The sequence below is a fragment of the Delphinus delphis genome, chromosome X (genome assembly GCF_949987515.2).
Source record: "Delphinus delphis chromosome X, mDelDel1.2, whole genome shotgun sequence".
NCBI classification, from domain to species: domain Eukaryota; kingdom Metazoa; phylum Chordata; class Mammalia; order Artiodactyla; family Delphinidae; genus Delphinus; species Delphinus delphis.
Genome location: NC_082704.1, coordinates 86313192 through 86340361, shown reverse-complemented (window position 1 = coordinate 86340361; position 27170 = coordinate 86313192). Strand labels below are relative to the sequence as shown.

The window sequence follows — 27170 nt, the reverse complement described above, 5'->3', positions numbered from 1 at the left end:
TACATTAACAGACCAAAAGTAAACAAACGTAATAATCTCAACCACAGAAAGCATTTGATAAGGTTCAAGAATCAATAAATCCATACTTACAGAAATTAATGGATAAAAGAATAAATACATGGAGGAGAAGAGAAATATCTCCTATACAGTAGAATGTCAACTAATAATCACGGCACAATGATGATGTTCTGTTAATGTTATGAAATCTCTGGGTGCTAAAGCTAGCGGTTACACTTTGATGTAAACAGGATATTTACACAGATTCAAAGTATCTCTCCATGAGATATATGTTAGTTAATTCCAAAGGGGGAAAATAGTATCTTTACAGTAGAGAAACCTGGCAGATACCATCTTAATGAGGGGAACAAAGTGAACATTATCAGTATTAAAATCCTGAGCCATCTGATAGGATGAAATGAGGAGACAGCATCACTTTTGTGATATTCCCAGGCAATATGCAGAACACGAATCTAACCACAAGGAAACATCAGACAAAGCCAAACTGAGGGACAGTCTACAAAATTCCTGGCTTATAATCTTCAAAAGTGTCAATGTCATGAAGGTCAAGGGAGCACTGAAGAACCGTTCCAGATTGAAGGAGACATCCCATTTGTATGTTCAAATGTTACCTCCTGGCTACCCCATTTAAAGTTCCAAACTCTCCCCTGCCATACTCCCTATGCCCCTTTCCTTGCATTCTTTTTCTCCATGACATTTCTCAATTTCTAACATACTATAAGTTTTCTTACTTTTCTATAGTCTCCTTCACTAGAATGAAAACATCAGGAGGGAAGGGACTTTTGTCTGCCTTGCTCACCACTGTGTCCCCGATGCCTTGAACAGGGTTTGGCACATACCGGACCATGGAAGCATGAATAAATACACACACCACAACTGTTCAAATCATTCTCATTCTCAAGACTCCATTTTTTTAAAAAAATGGCTAATACATAAAGAGTCCTTAGGGACCTCCCTGGTGGCATAGTGGTTAAGAATCCACCTGCCAATGCAGGGGACATGGGTTCGAGCCCTGGTCTGGGAAGATCCCACATGCCGCAGAGCAACTAAGCCCATGCGCCACAACTACTGAAGCCCGCGGTGCCTAGAGCCCGTGCTCTGCAACAAGAGAAGCCTCTGCAATTAGAAGCCCGCACACTGCAACGAAGAGTAGCCCCTAGAGAAAGCCCGCACACAGCAACGAAGACCCAATGCAGCCAAAAATAAATAAATAAATAAATTTATAAAACAAATAAAAATAACGAGTCCCTAAAAATCCATAAGAGGTACAACAACCCAATAGAAAATGGATAAAGGAAACAGAAAATTCCCAGAAAACAAGAACTGCAAATACCTCTAAATCTATGAAAAGATGCCCAAGTTCACGCCTAATAAGAGAAATACACATTATAATTACACCCGATTGGCAAACATCCAAAGGCTTGACAATCTGCTCAGTGAGGCTGTGAACCAGCTGCACTCTCATACGTGGCTGGGGGCAATGCGAATTGTACAACTCTCACCCCCACTTCCCCTTTCTCCCTGCTTTCTTACCTCCACAGGCTTTTGTTCAAGCTGTTCCCTCCGGCTGGGATGCCCTTCCCTCTCACTTGGGAAAGTCCAAAGTCCAAATCCTGCCTCAATTACTCCTACTGATCCTTTTGAAGGCAATCAATTCTTCAGAGAAGTCGGCCACACCCACGGCTTCAGTTGCCACCTCTGATGGCCCCTAAATCCATCCACAGAAACTCAGATCTAGTCCCCAAACTGTTAATTCGACCAACACATACCAGACCATGGATATCTAACAGGCATCAAAAATGTAACACATCTGGGAACTTCCCTGGTGGCGCAGTGGTCAAGAATCCGCCTGCCAATGCAGGGGACACGCGTTCGTGCCCCGGTCCGGGAAGATCCCACATGCCGCGGAGCAACTAAGTCCGTGCGCCACAACTACTGAGCCTGCGCTCTAGGGCCCACGAGGCACAACTACTGAGCCCGCACACCTAGAGCCCCTGCTCCACAGCAAGAGAAGCCACTGCAATGAGAAGCCCGTGCACCACAACAAAGAGTAGCCCCCGCTTCCCCAAACTAGAGAAAGCCCACGTGCAGCAACGAACACCCAACACAGCCATAAATAAATAAATAATGTAACGTCTGAAAACCAACTCCTGATTTTGCCCCATGCCTGCTCCTAATGGAGTATTTCCCCTGTCAATGACAACTCCATCCTTCCAGCTCAGGCTAGAAACCCACGGGTCAGCCGGGACTCCTCTCTATTTTTCATGCGCTGTATCCGATTTCTCAGCAAATCCTGGTGTCTTTACCTTCAAAATCAACTCAAAATAGAACCCCACACACTTCCTCTTTCACCACCTTGGTCTGACCCTCTCTCATCACTACCTGGACTCTTGCAGTAGCCTTTTCACTGGCTTTTCTGCTTCCTCTCCCCCACCCCACCCCCACACACACAGTTTGTTCTCTCTCCACAGAGAGCAGCCGGATTCTAAAATATAATTTAAATAATGTGACTCCCCTACTTAAAATCCTTTTATGGCTCCCCATGGATCTTAGAATAAAAACCAAACATCTCAGCCTGGCTTACAATGCCCTGCTTGATATGGCCTCGAATCTCATCTGCCAGTGCTCTCCCTTCCTCACTCCTCTCCAACTACACAGACATCTGTGCTCTTCCCAAACATTTCAAGAACTTCCAGCCTCAAGGCTTTGCCCCTGATGTTCCCTCTGTCTGATGCTTTCCCCCCGTGTTACACATGGTTTGCTTCTTCACTTTTCACAGGCCAGGCCACCTCCTCAGATTCATTCCCTGACTACTTCGCATGGGGTATCAGGGGAGGTCTCCCTGAGGTGAGGCAAACAATAAATCAGAAGGAAAAGATCTGATGGAAGAGCGTTCTTAACTATTGCAAGGGCAGTAGTCTCCTTTCTATGTTCTTTGCTATGTTCCCAGTGCCCTGCACTTAGTAAGCATTCAATAAATCTTTTTCAAATGAGCAAATGTGGAAGATTTGAGGACAGGATATGTGATACAGAATTTGGGATAAGGTGATAAAGGCATTTTGTGTTAAATACCTTTGCTGTAACATCACCTTCTCAGGGAGGCCTTCCTTGACCACACTATCTAAAAATGCAACCTGTCCCCCACAGATTTCCCTTTACCTTGTTCTATTTTTCTCCACAGCATTTAGCAGTTATCACATATATACGACATATTTACATATATATTTAATTGTATATTCACATATGAATATAGGCTATACACAATGTATTTAATATGACATTTATTATATACAGATGTAACTTTTTTTTTTTTTTGCCACAGCACATGGCTTGTGGGATCTTAGTTCCCCGACCAGGGATTGAACCCCGGCCCTTGGCAGCGAAAGCGTGGAATCCTAACCACTGGACCGCCAGGGAATTCCCTACAGATGTAAATTATTTACATATTGACACTGGCTATCATGTTATGTAAACTGTGTAATATTAACATGTACATTTTATTAGACACAATTTATATTATATTCACATGTATCTAATATAATTTTTACTTATTTGTTACATTTATGGTCTTGTCTCTCGCTAGTCTGTCAGCTCCGTGAGGGCAAGGAAGAATCCCTGGCGCCTGGCCCACAGCTGGAGCTCCAAAATGTCAAATGAATGAACTCCCTTGGCCACCTGAGCCTCAGCTTTCCCTTCTGTAGGATGGGTGTGCCTTTCCATCTGGAGGTACCCCCATGTTCCGATCCCTTTTCCTACACCTCCCCCACTCCAGAGGGCTGCTCCCGGAACTCCGCAGCCCAGGTTTACATTTTCCCATACCCTGGGCGTTCATGCCCACCACGTGCACTAGGCGCCGGCCCGACCGGACTACCACCCCCAGCATGCCTCGCGCGTTCGTGAAGTACCACCACAACCCATAGGGGTATCTGGGTCTGACAAGGGCCCTGACGCCGCAGAAGCAAGGGCGCGCGCCCCTCTAGCTAAGCATCTGTGGTACGTTCCAAACAGGGGGCCCTCCAAGGCCCCGCGCTTCCGAGCCCCGCGGAAACTCTGGCTCTTCTTGTACAACGGAGGTGGTTCGCTCTTCCGTTGCCCCGTGGCTTCGGCTCATCTCCAGCAGGAAGGCGAGGCTTCCGCCCGGCGCAGGGGGTAAGCTGGAGCACGGTACCCCCAACCCCCTGGACAGCATTTGAGGGAGGGGGCTCAATTTCGGGGATCCCCGAATGGGCATATTTAGAGGCTCTGAGCCCGGTGTGGCATTTAGAGGTGGCTGTTTTTGAGGGGACCCTTAGCAAGTGGCGTTTAGGGACTCCGGGGTGGGACTTGGGAGTCTGTTTTAAGGAGCGTCCCTCGGAGGCAGGGTTTATACCCCTTGGAGACAGGGTTTAGGGGGATGTTTGGGGAGACCCTTAGGGTTCGTGTATGAATACTCTGTCCACGAGGCAGGATTTGGTGTGCTTCCCCAAGGTAGAGGCAAAGTTTGAGGTTCCTGAACTCAGGGCGGAATTTTGGGGGGCTTGTTTCAGGAAAGGTTCTGGTGACGGTGGGAACGTTTGGGACCGACATGGCATGTGGACCTATCGAATGGCCTTTTTGACCTCTGGTTCAGTTATGATGTCTCACCGCGGAGAGACTAGACACATCTGGGCCCACAAGTTTTTTTAGGAACAGGAACACCCAGCCCAGGCTGTGGAAGTAACACCGGAACCTAGTGTGCTAGGTTCTTCCCGAGGGGACAGTGTGCCACGGGGCCTTCATGGACCGTGGCTTTATTCGTCATTCATAAGGAGGTGGGCTGTTGTGGAAGACCTTTTTTTTTTTTTTTTTTTTTTTTTTTTTTTGCGGTACGCGGGCCTCTCACCGCTGTGGCCTCTCCCGTTGCGGAGCACAGGCTCCGGACGCGCAGGCTCAGCGGCCATGGCTCACGGGCCCAGCCGCTCCGCGGCATGTGGGATCCTCCAGGACCGGGGCACGAACCCGTGTCCCCTGCATCGGCAGGTGGACTCCCAACCACCGCGCCACCAGGGAAGCCCTGTGGAAGACCATTTTTGCCTTTTTCGCACCTGGTCCATTGGAAGTGTCAGCATATGAATTATTCACGAGGGGGTGGATCAGCGTGCTGAAGGGGTGTGCTGAAAGGGGCGTTCTGCAGTCTGCCGGGCAAGTTAGATCTCATTTATTAAGCGTAAAGGTGAGTAGCACCCCGAGTTTTCTGTGGCTTTTCTAGGGGCATTGTGCATAATTCATGAGGGGCGTAGCTTTTACGGCTTCATCTGCATGATCCGCTGTTAGCTTTCCCTTAGAGGTTTCAGGATTTAAATTTTGCGTCTCAGCGAAGGGACGAGGCCTCGCTCATTGTTCATTCCTTACGGCCCAGTAATCCCAGATTATCAGCAAAGGCTCTAGATTCAAGTCCCATCGATCCTTGCCAGCTGTGTGATCTTTGGCAAATATTTCTGTGAGCCTGAAAAAATGAGTAAGAGCATAATGATGATCAGATTAGTTTACACTCATTTAGCACTTTATTAGCCTGTTTAATCTCCACAACAATTCTAGGTGGTAGGTTATTATTGTCCCATCTTATAGATGAGGAAACTGGGACACCGGGAAACTAAGTAATTTGCCTAAGGTTACTCAGTCAGTGAGTCTGAGTCTACAGTCCTGAGTCTGTAGTCTTAATCAAATGTCATAATGTCTCTCTCCCATCCACCCAATTCAATGGTACTACTACTACTGTTAGTCATGTAGCACTGCCTGCCAGGCACTGTTCTGAGACCTTTCTACATATTTATTCATTTAAGCTTCATCACAAGGTAGTTTACTATTGTTCTCATTTTATGGGTGGGGAAACAGTGGCCCAGAGAAGTGAAGTGCCTGGTCCCAAGTCACACAGCTAGTCATCGGTGGATGGAAATGATTTTTGTGAGGGTTTTAGAACTCTCTAAGGAGGTCACCTTTGAGCTGAGACCTGAAGGACAAGAAGGAACCGATTTCCTGCTCTGCATTCCTGAGACCAGTGGTGCAGTGCATGGAAAGGACACACAACAGGAACCACCACATAGTGGGCGATCAGTTAATGTGATCTATTATTATTATTATTTGACAGAATCGTACTGGATGCTTATCGTGTGCCTGGGGCTTTGGTATACAGTCGTATCTCTGGTGACCTGGTAGTCTCTCCTACCTATTTAATGGACATTGGTGGCCTTAGCACTCTGTTTTCCAGTGTAATTCTGGAAGGGTGTTTCAAGGCACTATTTTTTAGATAATGTCCCAAGTTGGGGGTTTCTCTAGTGGCTGGGTACACCCTCACCCATAAGTAATTTTATATTAATATAAAATATATTTACATATCACCTTTAAATTAATATATAATACTTAAAAAATTTAGCGTTGCCCTGTGCCAGCACTGCTCTGAGCTCATTCCGTAGTTCATATTCTCTGGTTTTCACAGTGACACATTTTGCCTTTACGATGTAGATGGGTTCTACTACTATCCCCATTTTACAGTTGTAGAAACTGAGGCACCTGCCAGCGGTATGTGGTAAACCTGGATTTGGTTGGACCAAGGCAGCCCCGGTGCAGTTAGTTAAGGGAGGAGGTAGCTGCACTTCTCTTGGGTTTCCCCTGTGGTTCTGCAGCACCTTTCATCATTCATGAACGGGAAGGGGTGACCAAGTTGCCTCGCCTGGAGGACCATAATCCCTACTTGCTGGAGAGGGCTGTCTTGAGTGTATCTGTCCATTCAGACTCATGCATAATTCATGAGTAACTGGGTGGGACCTTTCTTGACCTCTCTGAGTTTCCAGGTTGGGCTGCTGCAGCATCACCATTCATTATTCATGAGCTGGGGGAGTGTGTTTTCCCTGTGTTAGCCCTATTTCCCTGCTTACTGGGTATTAGATGCAGTAATGGGCGGACCTGTCTCTTTTGTTCTTGCCCACCGGGCCTCATGCATTACTCATGATAAGATGTGGCCTCGGTCTCCTTGGCTTACAGGCTGCAGCAAGATCATTCATTATTCATGAGCATTGGGGTGTGACTTCCATGTTTTAACATTGGCTTTCTGGTTGCAGGGTGTTAGTCAACCAGCCACCCGGCCTCGTGCATAATTCACGATCAGGAAGTGTGGACTTGATGTCCTTTCTTGGTTTCCATGGTAGCCTGGCTGTAACAATGTATTCATTATTCACCTTCCATGGGCGTGCCCTCTATGTCGTTTTACCTGTTTTCCTAGTTACTGCTATAGTAACCACCAGGTGGCGCTATTCGCCTTCGAAGGAGTCACAGACAGGCAGGGGCCGTCATGCATGATTCATAAACGGGCGCGGCCTGCCTGCATCCGGGTTTCTGGGGGTGGGGCCCAAGGTTTTGTTCCGGCCCCGGGCTCAACGGCCGCCATCTTGTGTCGGCGGCGGCTGACGGTAAGGAGGTCCCAGGGACGAGCACAACCACTACGGCCTGAGGAGGAGAAGGCAGCGACGGCGATTCTAGGCGGCCCAGGCGGCAGGGAGGAGGAGGAGGAGAAGGAGGAGGGTGGCGGCCGGGCTTGGCTTCGGCTCCTAGAGGAGTTGGCGGCGGCGCGACCCGGGGAACCGGCATTGGTAACAAATGGCCTTTCTCAGTTCTTTGGCCGGGGCAGGGGCTTCGCGAAGCATTGGAGGGTCTTGGGTCGGCGCAGGGCTAAGCTGACGTTGGGGCGGGCGGTGATGACTCGGACGCAGGAATCGTTGGAGAGAAGGGGGGGGTAGATATTGGGGCGGGGCCGACATTTCCCATCCGGGACCAGCCCAGTCCCTCGGGCTCCAAAATCTGACCTTAGAGTCAGACCCCCAGAATCTGCTTTTAGAGACTCAGGCCAACATTCCTAGTCAGTGACCTGACCCCCATCCTGAGCCTTGCATCGCAGACCGGAACTTCCCCCAATCAGCAGTAGAGACTTACGGGATCGGTATTCCTGGTCAAAGCCTCCTACCAGTGTATGTCATTAAAGACCTTCCCCAGAATCTCTCTTCATTCACTCCTAGTTCCTCAGTATTTGCTCTCGCAGCTTTCAAGAGGGGCCAGACCTCAGGGAGGGTCCATTTGGCTTCATTTCTAAAAGAGTCTTTTCTAGCATCTTCCTTCAGAACCTACCCCCCCCAACACACACACACACACACTCCCCCCCCACCCTCTGCCCTCAGCTTTGAAGGAGTCTAGACCCTGTGAAAGGCCATTTGCGCTTGGCCTCCATGTCAGAGAACACTCCCCCACATCTCAGAGGTCTCCCAACCCACCTTGGCCCAGCATCTTCCCTCCAAAACCTCTCCGGGCCAGCATTTCTATTCAGAGGTTTCCACATAGCACTCACCTTTAAAGACTGCTTTAATTCCTAGAATCTGCCCTTAGAGACTTACTTTACTTTAAGAGAATGCACCCTTTTTTATGGTCCCAGTATTCTCTTCAGAGAGTACCTCTTGCAGGCCTCAGCATCTCCCCCATCAGACACTCATAACCCCCAGTATCTTCCCTCAGAGCCTCCCAGGGGACCAGACACCAGGGAGGAACTGTTTGGACATAAAATCCTCCATCAGAGATCTCTCTGCCAGCATCTGCCCTTGCAGACCCTGTTGGCTCCTAGCCCCTTCCATCAGAGTCTTGCCTCAAATCCCACGCTTCACTCAGCCTCTGCCTTCAAAAGCCAACCGGGGTTCCAGCTTCTCTCACAGACCCCTTAACCTCACATCAGGCCTAAGAATCTGCCCTCAGAGCCTTTCAGGATTCCAGCATCCTCAGTTAGGCTTTCAGCTTCGTAGGACCCCAACATCATTGTCAGTTGTCCCTTCCCACAACAGGTCCAATTCTCCATCAGAGTAGGAAACCCCTTTCTCTGCATCTACTCTCCGAGCCTCCATGGGGTCCCACATAATTGGTCAGAGAAACCCAACCCCACCTGGGGACCTAGCCAGTATCTGCTTACTGAAGTTTTTAGGGCCAGAACTGTCTGGGCTCAGCCTCCCCTTTCCACTCCTCAGAGCAGCTGCAGTACCTAGCACGTACCAATCAGAGATCAACACAAGACCTTTGTACTCCATTAGAAATCCCTCCACGACCCCACCCCGGGCCTCAGCATCCACCCTCATAGCCTCCTGGGACTCTGACATCAATGTCAGAGACACCTTTTCCCTGCAAGTCCCAGTTATTTTTGGTCAAAGATTTCCCTCTGCCACCAGTGAAGACCCCCCAGGGCCCCAGCATCCCCCTGATGGAGAACACCCCCACCCCTAGACCCCAGCGTCTTCCCACAGCCTCCTTGGACTGCAGAGTCCCCCACCCATTCCCTGTGCAGCCGCTGGGGCCTCAGGTGCAACTTCCTGGCCCTTTCGTAAAAACTCCTTTTCCAAGGACCCAGATATGAGTCTTAACAACCTTGCCCAGCACCACCCCTCCTGCCCCCCAGGGCTTCTAACATCCCCTTTCCCATCTCCCTCTGAGCCTCCAAGGGCTCAGACAACCGTCTCCTGACTCTTTTATATTCCCAGGGACCTCTCAGTTAATCCCTCCTAGGAGGCTTGACAGGCCCCAGCATCCTGTGCCCTAGCTTCTCTCTATCCTGATAACTTGACCCTGTGTCTGCCCTCTCTCAGACCTGCTCCAGGACTCCTACCTCAAACCTCCTTCTCTGGTTTGGGTGGTAGACAATGCTCAGGCTTCAAAATCAGCAGATTGGAGACCTCAGGCAGGTTCTGAAACTCTCTAAGCCTCGGTTCAGCTTTGCTGAACAGTTGATAGTGTATGTGTTCTAATTGGGGCCTGAGCATGTGTTGAGAGAGAAAGGTTTCGAATTTATGCTGGGGGTGGAGGATCTTAGCTCCTCTCTGGGGTTTCTGCCCCAGACCCCTTCTGCTTGCCTTGAGACTGGCCTGTTCCAAATCTCTGCGATTGAAATCCACTCTCAGACCATCAACCAAAACCTGCTTAGACCCTTGTTGCCAGCATTAGGGGTCCAGATGTCAAAGGTCCAGATAGCAGAGATCTCTCTGGCCCTGGATCATCTCTGATTTCGGAAGTGGGAAGATGGTGTGTCCCAAACAACCAAATCAGTGACAAGGCAAGGCGATAACTAAGTAGTGGAGGCCTCTGCAGGTGCCCAGGGAGGAGCTTATGTCCTTAAGCCTCTGAGTTCTGACCACAGACCTTGACTCTTTTAACCTCCCTAGCAGCCCTTTGAGGATATTTCTGTTTGCCCCTGCTTTGGGGGAAAAAAAGGGGGGCTCAGAGGAAATGAGATACCTATCACGCGTCAGGAAGTCAGTAAATGGAAAAATATGATTTGCCTTGGTCTCCCTACTAACTCACCAAGCCTCTTCTACCCAAGTTGGTTCTTGGCGTTCCCAGCAGTTCAGCTAGATGACTTGGACCTAGCCAGCCTCCTGGGTCCCCCTCCCTCACCCCTCATCTCTTAGCCCTGTGGGCTGGGCCCTGAGCTGGGTCCTGACTCTGTTCCCCCAGGAAGCATTGGCAAACAGTCCAGCACCAGCTGCATGACTGGGCAAGTGACTAGAGTTCTCTTAGCCTTTGTTTTCTTACTTGTGACATGGGTATAAGGTTATCTGGTTCATAGGCATTGTTAGGATTATACAAAGCCCTTTACTCTGAGATTGACAGGCAGTAAGCTCTTGGTAGATGGTAGAGAGCTCCTGTCGTCTTGCTTAGTGCTAGCATGTGACAAGCGCCAAGATGGAATCTTAGGTACAGTGGGGGTACTTGGTGTGATTGGGTGTCAGAAAAGGCTCAGTGTAGGAGAACAGAGGCTCAGAGGAGCATTGGGGGTGGGGGGGAGTGATTGGGGGTCCTGTTGTCTCCAGCGTCTGGAACCAGTCCCCCCCCCGCCAATTTCACTTCCACAGCAGCCTGCATTGTTCTGTCTCTGGGACCTAGTCCTCATGAGCTCAGGTTTTTCCATTTGTCTGGCAAGGACATTCGGCCCTTCCTTGCAGGGTCAGGACCATTGAGGGGATGAAACGCCATAACATCAGGAAGCAGCCTGGGCCTCAGGGTCAGCAGATCCCCGGGTTGTTCCAGCTTGGCCACTCTCTTTGTGGGAACCTAGGTCAAGTCACCAAACTTCCCTGAGTGAGTTTCTTTTCCTCCAGTGTGAGTTGCCAGCGTTACTGATAGTAGTCCAAACCCCACAGGGGTGCCCTGAGGACAGAGTGAGGCACAGATCATAAAGTGATCTGTGTTTGACATTTGGCCCAGGGAGGACTCCTAATAAATATTCGTTTATCATTATTGTTGATCTGTTTTAGGGACTCCACACTCAGACAGGGCTTGGGAAGTGTGTGTTTTCTCTCTCCCTGCGACCTCTTTTATTGGCCCTGGGTGTTTTCCCCTCCCAGAGCTGGGGGTGGTGGGAAGCAGATTGGATTTTGTGAAACTCTCCTCCGTGAGCCCCCCTGGGAACTGAGTTCTCAGCACAATATCTCCTGCCATCATGCCACCCTGATGGATGTCCAAGCCGCGTTTCCCTCTCAAACCCCTGTCACTAGAGTTAAGGGAGAGGAGGGCTGCTTGCTATTGCCTACCTGTTCTGTACCAGGCTTTTTGGTCTGTGTTATATCTCGTCACATCAACAGCTCCATGGGGTAGGTAAGTGCTCTTCTCACCCCTGTTTTACAGGCAAGGGAACCGAGGCCATAGGGGTTAAATGATGACTGTCAAGGAGTGCCAGGGTCTGACCTGAAGCTACATCCTTTCTCTGACTTCCTGACAAGTACATTCTTGTCACTCCTTTCCCCCCACAGTATTGGAGTCTCTCGCTCATTATGCTGGGCTGGGGAGAAAGGCGAATGGCCTAGTGGTTAGCAGCATGGATTGCAAGCCAGACCACCTGGGTTCAGATCTTAGCTCTGACAGCTGTGTGACCCTGGGCAAGTCACCTCACCTCTCTGTACCTGTTTCCTCTTCTGTAAAATGGGGATATTAGCCCTTACGTCTTCCCTTTCCCCACAATCACCACTAACCAACAGGAACACCCACATGCCCTAGGCTCATCTCTGATCTCTTTTTTCCTTCCAGATGTCCAGCTCGCCGCTGTCCAAGAAACGTTGCGTGTCCGGGCCTGATCCAAAGCCGGGTTCTAACTGTTCCCCTGCCCACTCCGTGTTGTCCAAAGTGCCCTCGGTGCCAACCAACGTGAGTGTCTTCTTCCTGGAGACTGGCAGGCGGGGTGGTGGGTGGGAAAGTCTTCTGTATCGCTGTCCCATCTGTCCCTCCCCTCCTCCTGCATGTCTCCCTGAACCTGTTCTTCCCCTCCATCTCTAGGGAATGGCGAAGAACGGCAGTGAAGCAGACATAGATGAGGGACTTTACTCCCGGCAGCTGTAAGTGGGGCCGAGGTTGGACTGTGAGGTGGGAGGGGGCACTGAGTGGATAGGGTCAGAAGGGCCTGGCCCTGACCTGAGACACCCCCTAACCTGGCAGGTATGTGTTAGGCCATGAGGCAATGAAGCGGCTCCAGACATCCAGCGTACTGGTATCAGGCCTGCGGGGCCTGGGCGTGGAGATTGCCAAGAACATCATCCTTGGTGGGGTCAAGGCTGTCACTCTGCATGACCAGGGCACTGCCCAGTGGGCCGACCTCTCCTCACAGGTACCTCTTCCCATCGCCCTTCTCTGCTGAGACCCCATCCCCCAGGCTACACAGCCAGTTCATTTCTTTCCTCATTCCCCTTTGCAGTTCTACCTGCGGGAGGAGGACATTGGGAAAAACCGGGCTGAGGTTTCCCAGCCCCACCTGGCTGAGCTCAACAGCTACGTGCCTGTCAGCGCCTATACTGGACCCCTCGTAGAGGACTTCCTCAGTGGCTTCCAGGTACCTTGGGCCACCGCCCGACCTCCTGCCCAGTTCTCTCAGAGCCCATCTCTGGTTTATTCATATGATCAATATTTAATGGACTAGCCCGGGTGCCAGGTTTCATGCTGAGGCTGCAGCTAGGGGATGCGAGCAGGCTTTAGACGCTGGACCTGCCTCTTCAGGGGGAAGATGTGAGCCAGCAGACAGGACAGCATAGTGCACAGACTGGAGCCAAACCGCCTTGGCACAAGTCTCTCATTGTACTGGTGTGACCTTGGGCAGGTCACTGAGTCTCCTGTGCCTGCCTTTTGTCTGTTTGTAGACATGGGAATGGTAATAATGCCGACTTCATAAAGATTTTGTGAGGGCTAAGCACTTAGAATAGCAGCTGGTTTTTTATTAAATAAAAACCCTGGGCTGGAAAGAGGAGCTGTGGGAGCTGAGATTGTGCCCTGGGGTGTCCCAGCAAGCCAGGACACGGCTGCCGAACCCTGATGTAGCTATGGGAGCTCACCCTGATGGAATGGGTGGGCATTCAGGCAGAGAGCTAAGTCCCAAGGATCATGGCTGAGCAGGTGTTGTCCTGAGAATTGGGAGCAAGTGGGTGTGGTAGGAGTGAGCTCGGACTTTGGCTGAGGATGAAGTTTTACTTCTGTGTCTCGCAGGGCATGGCAGGGTTGTAGGCAGGCAGCAGTGGGTGTTGGCAAATGAAGGAATCAGCTGTTGTCCAGACTCTGTCCTCCCAGCTGCCTCTTTACCTTGCCTGCCATAGTTTAGGGATTCACATTTCTCTTCACTGAGTTTCACCTGGGCTGAATCTGATACATGGTAGATACTTTGTATTTGTGATAGAGAGCTGAACCAGCAAAGCCTTAAGGACTCCCTGAGGCCTCGCACCAGCCTTCCTCCACCATCTCCCCCTTTCCCCTTTCCCCTGGTGCTGGGCCCTCGCCTGAGCTGCCATCTCTCCACAGGTGGTGGTCCTCACCAACACCCCCCTGGAGGACCAGCTGCGGGTGGGTGAGTTCTGTCACAGCTTTGGCATCAAGCTGGTGGTAGCAGACACACGGGGCCTGTTTGGGTGAGTGCCCCCACCCTTTTCCCCTGACCCCTGCCATGCCCAGGAAAAGACCCCCAACCTCTGACTGCCCTCAGCCCCCCTCAGCCCCTTGGGTTTTGGATGTTGTGTCTTTACCTCACCCCATGTAGCATGAGTGCCATCTGATTCCCAGCAGTGATGGGCTGAATTTGCTCAGCAAGTACTTGCTGCATCTTGAGGGACACGTGGGGTCCCTGAGCGCATGGGACTCGAGCATCAGCCCTGTTGCCTCCCTCTACAGGCAGCTCTTCTGTGACTTTGGAGAGAAAATGATCCTCACAGATTCCAATGGGGAGCAGCCGCTCAGTGCTATGGTTTCTATGGTCACCAAGGTGAGGAGGGCAGCCTCAGGGGTCCTGGCAGGCAGATGGGCGGCAGGCCTTCCTGTCTGCTCCCGGTACCCTGGGCCTGCCTCTGAGGTACTCCTCCTTTAACCAGGACAACCCCGGTGTGGTTACCTGTCTGGATGAGGCCCGGCATGGCTTTGAGAGTGGCGACTTTGTCTCCTTTTCGGAAGTACAGGGCATGATTGAACTCAATGGAAGTCAGCCCATGGAAATCAAAGTCCTGGGTGAGCTAGGGCCATGGGGAATCATGGGAGATAGGAGGTGTTTCCCTGGACTCTGCGTGAGGGGAGGCACATCCTGGGTGTCTGAGATGAACCAGAGACAGAGTCCCCTGGGGTCCACCCAGAGCTGGGGACATGGGAGAGAAGTGCTGTCTCGTGTTTGAGCTGTTCCTAGAAGAGGCTCCTGGTATCTACATTGAGGGGGAAAAGGTCTCTGGTGTTTGAACAAAGCAGATCAGAGGATCCACTCATGTCTGACTGGATTCGGACAGGGAGCAGAGAATGTCTTCTAGTGTAGACTTGGGGTCAGGGACACAGGGTCCCATGGGCTCTGAGCTGGGCGAGAGGGTAGATGGTTTCTGAAGTTCGAGTGGAATCGATTACTCCTGATGTCTGGGCTGGGTCAGGGATGGATTTTTCCTCATCTTGTGGGTGTTGTGGGTTTTAGGAAGGGTGGGTAGCCTGACAGTTTCCCTGTCTACCCTAGGTCCTTACACCTTTAGCATCTGTGACACCTCCAACTTCTCTGATTATATCCGTGGAGGCATCGTCAGCCAGGTCAAAGTACCCAAGAAGATCAGCTTTGTGAGTGTGGGGAGTAGTGGGCTCTGGGGGTGGTGCCAGGCATTTCCATGTTCTCCATTCTTCTCTTCTGGTTCTGATGCTCCGCCCCCCACAGAAATCCTTGCTGGCCTCCCTGGCAGAGCCTGACTTTGTGATGACGGACTTCGCCAAGTTTTCCCACCCCGCCCAGCTGCACATTGGGTTCCAGGCCCTGCACCAGTTCTGTGCTCAGCATGGCCGGCCCCCTCGGCCCCGCAATGAGGTGGGTAGGTGGGTGAGCCAGCCAGGGCAGATGACCTTGGCATCGAAGGCCCACAGTGCCTCTCTACCTAGCCCCCCACCCCCCACAGTGGCCTCACAGGCATGCTCTTGGTTCCTTCTGCCCCACCAGGAGGATGCCACAGAGCTGGTGACCTTGGCCCGGGCTGTGAATGCTCGAGCCCTGCCAGCGGTGCAGCAGGACAGCCTGGATGAGGACCTCATCCGAAAGCTGGCATATGTGGCTGCTGGGGATCTGGCACCGATAAATGCCTTCATCGGGGGTCTAGCTGCCCAGGAGGTCATGAAGGTCAGCACAGATGGAGAAGGACAGGGTTGGGTTGGGCCAGACACCTCCCTGATTCCATCGCTTGTCCTTCTGTGTCAGGCCCCAGTTAACCACTGACCACTTGCCCTGTCCTGCCCAATCCCCAGGCTTGCTCCGGGAAGTTTATGCCCATCATGCAGTGGCTGTACTTTGATGCACTGGAGTGTCTCCCCGAGGACAAAGAGGCCCTCACGGAGGACAAGTGCCTCCCGGTATGTGAGTGGGGCCCTGGGGGAGATGTCATTGGGGGCATTTCTGGTGAGGCCTTTCTGTGACCCTTCTCCCTCTGCATTCCTCAGCGCCAGAACCGTTATGATGGGCAGGTAGCTGTATTTGGCTCACACCTGCAAGAGAAGTTGGGCAAGCAGAAGTACTTCCTGGTGAGTGATCCACTGGGACAGCCACTTTCTTCATCTCCTGTGGCCTCTGGCTACCTCTTAAGGGGTCTCCTTCTGCCTCCTGAGGGCGGGTCTTTGGTTCTTATATCTCCACCGCATGACTTTTGCCATTTTCTTTTATCTTGAGGGAAAGCCTGGTGTGTCCTTCTGTTTCCACCATCTTGTGCCTCCTCCCTCAGATGCCTGGGTTATTTCTCATAGCCCTGGCACTTGAGGATGTGGCACTAGACCCACCTCTCCCCTCTCTTGCTATCTTCAAGGGGAGTGAGAGTGAGGAGTGATGAGTGACTTCACACTGACCTGCATCATCCTGACTAGCCTCTTTCTCTCTTCTTGGCTGTCTTCTAGGTGGGCGCAGGGGCCATTGGCTGTGAACTGCTCAAGAACTTTGCCATGATTGGGCTGGGCTGTGGGGAGGGCGGAGAAATTGTCGTCACAGACATGGACACCATTGAGAAGTCAAATCTGAACAGACAGTTTCTGTTCCGGCCCTGGGACGTCACGGTGAGAGTGGTGGGGGTAGGAGGTGGGACTTTGTCATCTTGTTTTCCTCTTTTGTTCTCATTCTTGGAAAAGGGGCTTTACCACCTTTTTCTTTCCTTTACCTTCTCTCTGTCACTCGTTCAACAAACATTGAGTACCCTTCCATCGAATCTACCGTTTTTTATCTCCTTTTTTTTTTCTTTTTCCTTGACTTCTTATGAGTGCTGGTTGGGACAGTGTGTTGGGGGTCCCAAGTTCAATGATTCACTAGTCCCCTAGGACTCAGCAGTACTCAGCATGTAGTTGTACTCACAGTTAACGATTTCTTCTGGCAAAAGGATGCGTAACAAAATCAGCAAAGGGAAGTGGCTCATGGGGTGAAGTCTGGGGGAGACCAGGCACAAGTTTCCAAGACTCCTCTCCCAGTGGAGTCGCACAGGACATGCGTAATTCCCCTAGTAGCGAGTTGCAACAGCACGTGAAATGTTGCCAACCAGGGAAGCTCGTTAGAGACACAGTACCCAGGGTTTTTACTGTGGTCTGGTCACATAGGCACCTTCTGCTGGTAATGTCCCCAAATTCCAGACTCCCAGAAGGAGAGCAGGAGTTCAGCATAAACCACAGGGTTTGCTTAAGCAGTCTAGGCACAGTGAGAAGCCCTTACCAGGTACTGAATGGCAAGAACCCTCCAGAAGTCCAGGTTCCCAGACTGCAGCCAAGGGCCAACCTGGCCAGCAGGCCTCTTTCCTAGGAGAGTACTTGTGCTAGGTTCACTCTTCTCTGCACAGATAGAAGCTGGGTTATATGGTGATCTAGTTAGGAAGCCTTCTGTAGGGGACAGTGTCATTGTTGCCTGTCCAGGATCGATTCCCCTTTTGTTCATTCATTTATTCACCAAGTAGTTATTGAGTAAGTTCTGTTCTAGGTACACCAAGGAAACAAAGATTTTAGTGGACGGGGACAGACAGTAAACAGCACAGTACAATAGCGAAGTTTATAGTTAACGTCCATAAGTGCTGTGCAGAGGAAACAACAAAAACAAGATGAGGGAAGTGGGCAGGCCAGGGAGATCGGTTTGCAGTTTTGATTACAGTGGTTAAGGAAGGGCTCATTTCTGCCGACTTGGAGGGCATGAGGGAATAGAGTCCCTTCTTCTGGGGAAGAGTGCTCCAGGCCAAGATCCTGAGGTGGGAGGGTAATAGGAGATGAGCTAGAGGAAACGGGGGCCAACTCATTTTGCCTTCAGTGGAGGTGGGAGCCAAGGGAGGGTTTTCAGCAGAGGAGGGACGTCACCTGATTTGGACTTTGAAAGGATCCTCCTTGTCTGTGTGCTAAGATTCTGTTTTGTTTGGGGGAATGTTCCCCAGCCCTGGGTGCCGTTAACTGCAAGAACAATAGAAGTTGGGTAGGCAGAAGAACAAGTGGCTGGCCTATCGTCTCCAGCCTGTGTCTGTGCACTGCTTCCCTTTTCACTGAGCCCCTGCCATATCCGTCACAGCCCTAGCCATGTGGTACTGTCACGAACTGTCTCCTGCCAAACCAGGGAGCCTCCTGAACTCAGGGCTTGGTTCTTCCCAGCATTAAATAAGCCAGCCTTCAGGAGGACAGCTCTGTGGAGGTTTGCTGGTGCATGCATGAATAACTGAGTTCTGTTCCCCCATTCCTACCCGTCCCCCCCCAGAAGTTAAAGTCTGACACAGCTGCTGCAGCTGTGCGCCAGATGAATCCGCACATCCGAGTGACAAGCCACCAGAACCGTGTAGGCCCTGACACCGAGCGCATCTATGATGACGATTTCTTCCAAAACCTGGATGGTGTGGCCAACGCCCTGGATAATGTGGATGCCCGTGAGTTTGGAGGCGGGAGAGGAGGTCAGGGGCCAACTTGCGTGCGTGCGTGCGTGCGTGTGTGCGTGTGTCTTGGAGGTGCCTGTCTTCCATTCTCCTGATGTCCATTTCTTGGCACTCACGTTTTGTTGTGACCCCTCCCGCCCCCCAGGCATGTACATGGACCGCCGCTGCGTGTACTACCGTAAGCCACTGCTGGAGTCAGGCACACTGGGCACCAAGGGCAATGTGCAGGTGGTGATCCCCTTCCTGACAGAATCATACAGCTCCAGCCAGGACCCGCCTGAAAAGTCCATCCCCATCTGCACACTGAAGAACTTCCCCAATGCCATCGAGCACACCCTGCAGGTGATCAGCATGGGGGGAGAGGGCAGGGGTCAGGCACCCGGCCTCACGGCCACTGGCCCCTGTGCTTTTTCTTTAAACCTTCCTCTCTTACTTTCTATCTTGCAACCTTGGTTTCTAGAATGATTCATTCTTTTTTTTAAAACTTTTTTTTTTTTTTGTGGTACGGGGGCCTCTCACTGTTGTGGCCTCTCCCATTGCAGAGCACAGGCTCTGGACACGCAGGCTCAGTGGCCGTGGCTCACAGGCCCAGCCGCTCCGCGGCATGTGGGATCTTCCCGGACCGGGGCACGAACCCATGTCCCCTGCATTGGCAGGTGGACTCTCAACCACTGTGCCACCAGGGAAGCCATTTTTTAACTTTTGTTTTGAAAACTTTTCAGCATTTAGACAGATACAGAGAATAGTGTGGGGAACACTCAAATACTCTTAGTTTTAACATTTGTTAACGTTTTGCCACATTCTCTTCATAGATTCATGTGACTTTTTCTTGTTTTGGTGAAGTATATTGTGGCCATCACAATGCTTCACTCCCTCTGCTTCTTCGAAGGGAGGATGTATTCGCACATAACAGGGTCTCAACTTCAGCACTGGTGACAGTTGGGGCCCGATATCTCTTTATCATGGGGGCATCCTGAGCACTGTAGGATGTTTAGCAGAATCCCTGGCTCCTACCCACTAGATGCCAGTAGCACCCCCTTCCATTTGTGGCAACTAAAAATGTCTTCAGACATTGCTGGATGTCCCCTGGGGGCAAGATCTCTCCCAGGTGAGAACTGCCCCCAGGTAAGAACTGCCGTGTCTAACCAAAACACCACCTTCGTGCTGAACAAAGTTAATGGTAATTCTTACTGTCTCTCCTAGTTACTTATTTGTCTCTAATACTCAGTCCATATTCAGGTTTCCCCTGCTGTTGCTCAAAATGGGTTTAATAGCTGGTTTTCCAGGTTGATTTTGTTTGCGTGATGCATATACATACAGAATACAGAGCAGTGCACATATTATCTGGCTGAGTTTTTTACAAAGCGAACATATCTAGGTTGTCCAGCACCTAGGCCTACAGACCAGAACCTAAGGATAACCATTGTGTTATCAGATGATTCTTAGTACAGTCTTTGAGAGCAAACCATTCAGAACGTTTAGTAAAAGTATGGGGCGGTGGGAACAAAATGGGGGGGGGGGGGCGGGAAACAGTTCCCTCTATCACTTTCCCTTCTGCCCCTGCAGTTCCAGACTGGGTGTCTTTGTATTTGTGCACCCACCACAGACTCACTAGGCCATGAGTGACCTTGGACTTAGCCTCCCCATGCCTTGATGAAATGGAGGTGACAGCAGTATATACTTTATGGGGTTGTAAAGCATTTAGCATTCACTATGTATCTGGTGCTGTTTTAAATAAACTTTAAATATATACATACTTGGCAACCTGTGAGGTACATACTACTGTTACAGTATCTGTTTTGGAAAGGAGGGCACAGAGTTAAGTGTCACTGTGTGTCCCTGAAGTCGCAAAGCTAGATACTGTGTAGCGGAGCTGGTTTTGATCTCTGACATCTATATCCTCCAAACCCCCTCACCAGTGACAGCACTTACTGTTCTAGGAATTCTCAGAGGGCAGAGCCTCTGTCCAGTTTGCTGCTGAGTCCTCAGGGCCTGTATAGGACCGTAATTTTAAATATGTAATGTAATTTAAAAATACACGTAACTGAATTACTTCTTTTTTATTGAGGCATGACATACCCCACGTAAGGTACACAGAACTAAATTTTTTTCACGCATTCACTAGTGTAACTGCTGTCCAGATCAAGTTCATTGGTTTTTCAAATTGAGGTGCTGGGGGCGGGTGGAGTGGGGAAGGTTGGGAACAGTGATTGCGGGGCTTACCTTCTGCCAGAGCAGCTTTGTTCATCCTGATTGATTTGTTCACTGATGGTCTTTCTAATGCCTCCAGAAGCCCATTTTGTCAACCATCGCCCCCTGTAATCTGTTTGCTCTGTCTGCAGTGGGCTAGAGATGAGTTTGAAGGCCTCTTCAAGCAGCCGGCAGAAAACGTCAACCAGTACCTCACGTAAGTAACCAAATGCCCCCTCACCCCACCCACTGCCCTCCAGCCAGAGCATCCTGTCTGCTTTCCTCACCAGTGTGACACCCAGCACCAGGCACACTTCTCAAGTGAGTCAGTGAATGTTGGGGCCTCATTCCACTGGGGGTCAGGACTAGCTTTCCGTGGAGAAAGTGGGGTTGCCCTGGAGCCCACGCTTGGGGCCGCTGTGTAATCCTGCCCTTTTGACCCCTCCAATTCCTGATAGAGACCCCAAGTTTGTGGAGCGGACCCTGCGGCTGGCGGGCACCCAACCCCTGGAGGTGCTGGAGGCCGTGCAGCGCAGCCTGGTGCTGCAGCGGCCATGTACCTGGGCCGACTGTGTGGCCTGGGCCTGCCACCACTGGCACACCCAGTACTCTAACAACATCCGGCAGCTGCTGCACAACTTCCCTCCCGACCAGGTAATGCCCACTTGCCAGGTCCATTTGGTGGGATGCGTTTCCCAGAAACAGGAGCCTGCTGTGCGTTCTCCGTGTGGCTCCTTTCGGTCATTAGTCCAGCTGTGGCAGATGCCCCAAGCATGGGGGTCTCACACGAATGATTAAACTCGACCTGTTTTTGCTGTCCCCTTTCCTTTGAGCAAGAGACTTCACTTCTGTTTCCCTTACCTGTGGTGTGGGCTGACTCACCCACCTCCCAGGACTGTAAGGATCATAGTGGAGAGATTTTGGAGTTAAGAGCTCAGGAATCAGTGGGGGTTCAAATCCCAGCTCCATTTTCATTTGGGCAAGTCACATACCTTCTCTCTGTACTTCAGTTTCCTCATCAGTAGAGATAACAGTAATCTACCTCATGAGGGTTTTTGTGAGGATTTATTAATATTAGCTTAGTACAGTGCCTAGCAATTCATAAGAGTTTGTTAAATGGCTGTGGCTAGCACAGAGTGAGTGCCAGGAGTTTTTTTTCAGTGAGGTGCCCCTGTTTCATTCAGCCTGGCATCAGCACTTCCATCTACAGGACCCTACAGTCTAGGTTGTTCGTGATCTATTCTAGCCCCCTGCGCGTGCCCAGCCAGGAATAGTGAGTCAGGGCACATCCAGGGCCAAGGTGAGAAGTTAGGATTGTTAGAGAGGACTCCAATCTCAGGTCCTGCTCCTCAAAATTCTCTCTACTTCCTTAGCTCACAAGCTCGGGAGCTCCATTCTGGTCTGGGCCCAAACGCTGTCCACACCCGCTCACCTTTGATGTCAACAATGTAAGTCTCCTCCTTGGGGTCTCCTAGGGTCAGGTGGAGGGTGCGTGGGTGGGAAGGAGGCCGAGACTCCCCAGGTGAGGGTGGACGTGCTCACCCTTCTGGGCCCTGCCTTCTCCTAGCCTCTGCATCTGGACTACGTGATGGCTGCTGCCAACCTGTTTGCCCAGACCTATGGGCTGACAGGCTCTCAGGACCGAGATGCTGTGGCAGCGCTCCTACAGTTTGTGCAGGTCCCCGAGTTTACCCCCAAGTCCGGCGTCAAGATCCATGTCTCTGACCAGGAGCTACAGAGCGCCAATGCCTCTGTTGGTGAGGATGTTTGGCCAGTCGGCCAGGAGTCACCACCCCAACTTGTCCCCTGCCCAGTCCAGCCTTCTCTGCCCCTGGCACTGCTCTGCAACCCCTGGCCTAAGGCTTCCGCACACCTTCCTTTGAGCCTCCCTTGCTCTGAAATGAGGGTCGGTTGGGTTAAATTCTATCCCTCCTGCCTCCTCCTCCCCACTCCCTGGCCCTCAGGAGAACTAGCTGTTTGTTTCTCTTCCTCTGTGTGTGTTTCCCTTGGAAAGAACAACTTTTCTCTGTTTCTTCTTGATCTGTTTATCTGGAGGGTGTGATTTCCGCCAATGGTCTTGCTCCCTTGGTATCTGCCCCATCTTCCCACCGCCATGTTCCTCTGTGTGCATCTTTGCCATGGTATTGCTCTCCACAGTTTTCCTCATCTCCCTCTCCATATCTCTGCCCCAGTTCCCCATCTCTCTCCATCTCTTTCCCCCAGCTCATGCTGTATATCAGGGGTAAGGGCCAAACAGTGACTCTTCTAGGCTTTGCAGGCCATATAGTGTCTGCAGTTAATCACCTCTGCAGTTGAAGCACAAAAGCAGCCATACACAACATACAAATGAACGAATGTGGCTGTTTTTATTTTCTCCCATGTCCCCATCTTCCTCCCCAAATATATATCTGTCATGTTCCTCTCTGTGTATTTCCTCCATCTTGTTCCTCATATACATGCATACATATGTATCTGTGTGTAATATATATAAAACATATGCAAGGTCTATGTAAAATATATATAAACTTTGTGTGTGTGTGTATATATACACACACACACACACACACACACACACACAGCATATATAGGGTATATATAAGATGTATCTATCATGTGTATAAAATTTTTTTCACCTATCTCATCCTCTGTATATGCCCCTATTCTCCACTCTTCATATATTCTTTCCCCCAGTATCTTAACCTCAATATCCACATCTGCATATTTCTCCCAACTTCCCCTCTATGTATCTTCCCCTGCCTTTTTCCCCTGTATCCTCTTACGTCTCCCCACCTCTCTCTGCATCATTCTTCCTGAGATCTACAGCTCTCCCATCCTGATCTGTCCATCCCCACTTTCTCCTAATGTCTTCATTTTCAGTTCCTTAGAGTCTCTAGAGATACCTCTCTCTTGATATACCTGCCCCCTGTCCCCTGTCTTATTCAGGTTTGTACTCTGTTGTCCTGCTCTCTCCCTCCCCATTGCTCCTCCTCCCTCCCAGGATGTCTTTCCTTTTCAAATCCTTTATCTACCTAAACACCTTTTGCCCCACCTGGGCTCCTGTTTCTACCTTAGACCCTGGCCTGGGGTCTAAAGGGTTGACGGTGTTCCTCTCTCCCTGCAGATGACAGTCGTCTGGAGGAGCTCAAGGCCATACTGCCCAGTCCAGAAAAGCTCCCTGGGTTCAAGATGTACCCCATTGACTTCGAGAAGGTGCTGGGTGGGGGCCCTGGGCAGGCAGTGGGGATGGGCTAAGCACAGATGGGCAGGACAGAACAGGTTCTGGGGATCTAGAGGCAGCCCCAGGCCTTTGTGGGATTGGATCACAGGCCTACTATGGGGCCCTGAACGAATAGATGTTCCCAGCCATGCTTTGTGATCTGAGAGCCCAGCAGGTAATTGCAGTGGAGGATACTTGTGTCTCCGGAGGCCAGGAATCCTCTTCCTCCTCTGATCCTCTCCTTATTGTCTCCCCACCCTCCTCCCTTAACCTCTCACTCATAAAAGGATGATGACAGCAACTTCCATATGGATTTCATTGTGGCTGCATCCAACCTCCGGGCAGAGAACTATGACATTCCCCCTGCAGACCGGCACAAGGTGAGGCAAATCTAGACTTGACGTTTCACCCCCTCCCAGGCTGCAGTTGCCCACATTCTATCCCTTCTGTAGAATATGAGCTTCTTCTACCCTTAAATTCCTTCCTTGATCCTTTCCTTCCTCACAGAGCAAGCTGATTGCAGGAAAGATCATCCCAGCCATTGCCACGACCACAGCAGCCGTGGTTGGCCTTGTGTGTCTAGAGCTGTACAAGGTGGTGCAGGGGCACCGACAGCTTGACTCCTATAAGAATGGTTTCCTCAATTTGGCCCTGCCTTTCTTTGGCTTCTCCGAACCCCTTGCAGCACCCCGTCATCAGGTGAGGGCCTGCATCAGGGGAAGTGGATTTGTGGGTGGGTGTTGCTCTGTAGAGCTGGCTCTAGCTTGCTTCATAGCCTGTCACCAGGAGAGGGTTTCTGTCAGTGTGTACCTGTTCCTTTTGTTTACCCCCTTGTTCATTTATTCATTCATCATATATATATATATATATATATATATATATATATATATTTTTTTTTTTTTTTTTTTTTTTTGCGGTACGCAGGCCTCTCACTGTTGTGGTCTCTCCCGTTGTGGAGCACAGGCTCCGGGCTCTCAGGCCCAGCGGCCATGGCTCACAGGCCTAGCCGCTCCGCAGCATGTGGGATCCTCCCGGACCAGGGCACGAACCCGTGTCCCTTGCATTGGCAGGCGGACTCTCAACCACTGCGCCGCCAGGGAAGCCCCATATTTTTTTTTTTTAGTATTTTCTATGTGCTAAGTACTGGTCTGATTCTGCTTGTGGAAGACCTCAGAAAAGATATTTGAATAGTAGATTATGATTAATAACTGCACAATAGTAGCACCCAAAATTTATTGGGTGCTTAGTATGTGAAATGCTTTTGCTTGCTTCGTCATTCACTCAGATATTTACTGAGCACCTACTGCATGCTAGGTACTCTTACAGGTGCTAAGGTTATATTCCTGAAATAGAGTAACACAATAAATGATTTTGGAACCCCAAAAAAAGAACAGGATAAGGAGAACTTGAGAGTACCAGGTGGTGAAGGGATGGGTTTGGGATTTTAGCTGTGGGATAATCAGGAGTGGCCTTACGGAGAAGATGACATGTGAGTCCAGACTTGGAGGAGGTGAGGAGACAGGCCATGAAGGATTTGCCGGGAAGGCATTCCAGACAGAGGGGCCAGTCTCTGCGGGGATATTGAGGTAGGAGTGTGCCTGGGATGTTTGAGGAAGAAGTCGTTAGAACAGAGTGAGTGAAAGGATGAGGGGATAGGAAATGAGGAGAAAAGAATAGGATTCCAATGACTTAAGGCCTTATCTCCATTATCATAAGGGTTTCATTCTTTACTCAAGGCAAGACAAAAGCCATGAGAAAGTTTTGGACACAAGAGGCTTGTGATCTGACTTAGCATGTCTGCATGAGTGGAGGGGGAGACTGATGGGGCTGCGCCCTCTGGTGGCCCCCATCCCATTGGCCTGCTCCTTGTCCCACAGTACTATAACCAAGAGTGGACATTGTGGGATCGCTTTGAGGTACAGGGGCTGCAGTCTAATGGTGAGGAGATGACCCTCAAACAGTTCCTTGACTACTTCAAGGTGAGACCCCTTTCTCTCTCTCACCCCACTGGGGGCGGAGTGTGCAGGCGACTGGCTGGCCTGTCCACCCCCGTGACACTGCTGTCCTCCCCCTTCTCCTCCAGACAGAGCATAAGCTGGAGATCACCATGCTGTCCCAGGGTGTGTCTATGCTCTACTCCTTCTTCATGCCGGCCGCCAAGCTCAAGGAACGGTTGGATCAGCCGTGAGTTGGGTAGTGGGGACCCTCAACTTGGCAGCTGTCCCACTCCTGCTCACTGCCCTTCACCTCCTCTGCCCTCAGCTACCTGCCCCTCTTCACTTACTTTTTGCCTCCCTGACCCTCTGCTCCCCCGCCCCCAGGATGACAGAGATCGTAAGCCGTGTGTCGAAGCGAAAGCTGGGCCGCCATGTGCGGGCCCTGGTGCTTGAGCTGTGCTGCAACGACGAGAGTGGCGAGGACGTTGAGGTCCCTTATGTACGATACACCATCCGCTGACCCCTATCCTCTCCTACAGACTGACCCCAGGCCCCCTCTCCAGACCCCTTCCAGCCCAGGGCTCCCATTTGGCCTCTGTCATCGGCCCAGCTACCCAAGCCTGGTGTTCCCTCTTCGTCCCTCTACCTGAACCCTCTTGCCGCTGCTTCCTACCTTGTTTGGAACCTGAATCCTAATAAAGCGTTGTAAACCCAGATGTGACATAGCTGCTGGTTCCAGGGAAAGAAGGGACTTTCTGGAGCTGTCTGGTTCAGATAGTAACCAAAAGGGCTCAGCCTCACCCCAGCTGCCAGCTTCCTGGGCAGAGAAAATGTGGGAACTGTCATGTCTTCCTCCTGCCCTTCCTGCTTAGGAAGAAATGGAGGCAGTAGTGAAGCTGTGGAGAGCAGGTACCTAGGTCCTTGTGACTTCACTGGAGGTGGGTTCAAATTCACTTTCTCCATCTCTAGCTCCTAACTCCCTGCCATATTGATTTTGAGAGGTAGTTAAGAGCAGTGTTTGAGGAAGTCCTTTAACTTCTCTAACCTTGTCCCCCCTCTGTGAAGGGAAAAGTTATGGCAACCAGTTGGCCAGGGCTTGGTCACTGTGGCTTATGTCCTTGGGGCACATCTCTTCCCACCTGGACCGAAGCACTCAGACCCTGGACAGGCCTTTAGCATCATGGTTCCCAGTGCTAGGAATGCCCGTGGTGTCCTTAGTTCAACTTCCCTGCTGCAGAGGGGCCTCAACAGCTCTGCTTGACTGAGGAATGCCAGTGTTTGTGCACACTTTGCAGTTCTGATGAAAATATTTGGCTGAGAACATCTGTAAAGGAAAAGCCTCTTTCCTGTCCCTCAGGCCTGGTCTGCTTGTCCTGAGGCCTCCCACCTGTGAGAAGAGAGCGGCTGTGGGTTGTT

At 51.0% G+C, this 27170-nt stretch overlaps 1 protein-coding gene across 2 annotated transcripts; it reads left to right on the top strand.

Annotated features, from left to right (window-relative positions):
• The first annotated feature begins 4045 nt into the window (after positions 1-4045).
• UBA1 (ubiquitin like modifier activating enzyme 1) lies at positions 4046-26470 on the top strand. Of its 2 annotated transcripts, none has more exons than XM_060002902.1 (26): positions 4046-4167; positions 12082-12198; positions 12328-12386; positions 12487-12655; positions 12743-12877; positions 13834-13940; positions 14200-14290; positions 14397-14529; positions 15014-15111; positions 15206-15352; positions 15482-15658; positions 15784-15888; positions 15976-16056; positions 16423-16578; positions 18239-18404; positions 18556-18752; positions 20753-20817; positions 21059-21254; positions 21974-22048; positions 22168-22357; positions 23722-23810; positions 24105-24197; positions 24325-24516; positions 25695-25796; positions 25901-26001; positions 26139-26470. In XM_060002902.1, the coding sequence occupies exons 2-26, from the start codon at positions 12082-12084 to the stop codon at positions 26272-26274; spliced, it is 3177 nt and encodes a 1058-aa protein (XP_059858885.1). In that variant the 5' UTR covers positions 4046-4167; the 3' UTR covers positions 26275-26470. The 2 variants fall into 2 exon arrangements, with proteins under 2 accessions (XP_059858885.1, XP_059858884.1); XM_060002901.1 differs by lacking the exon at positions 4046-4167 and adding an exon at positions 7430-7622.
• The last annotated feature ends 700 nt before the right edge of the window (positions 26471-27170 follow it).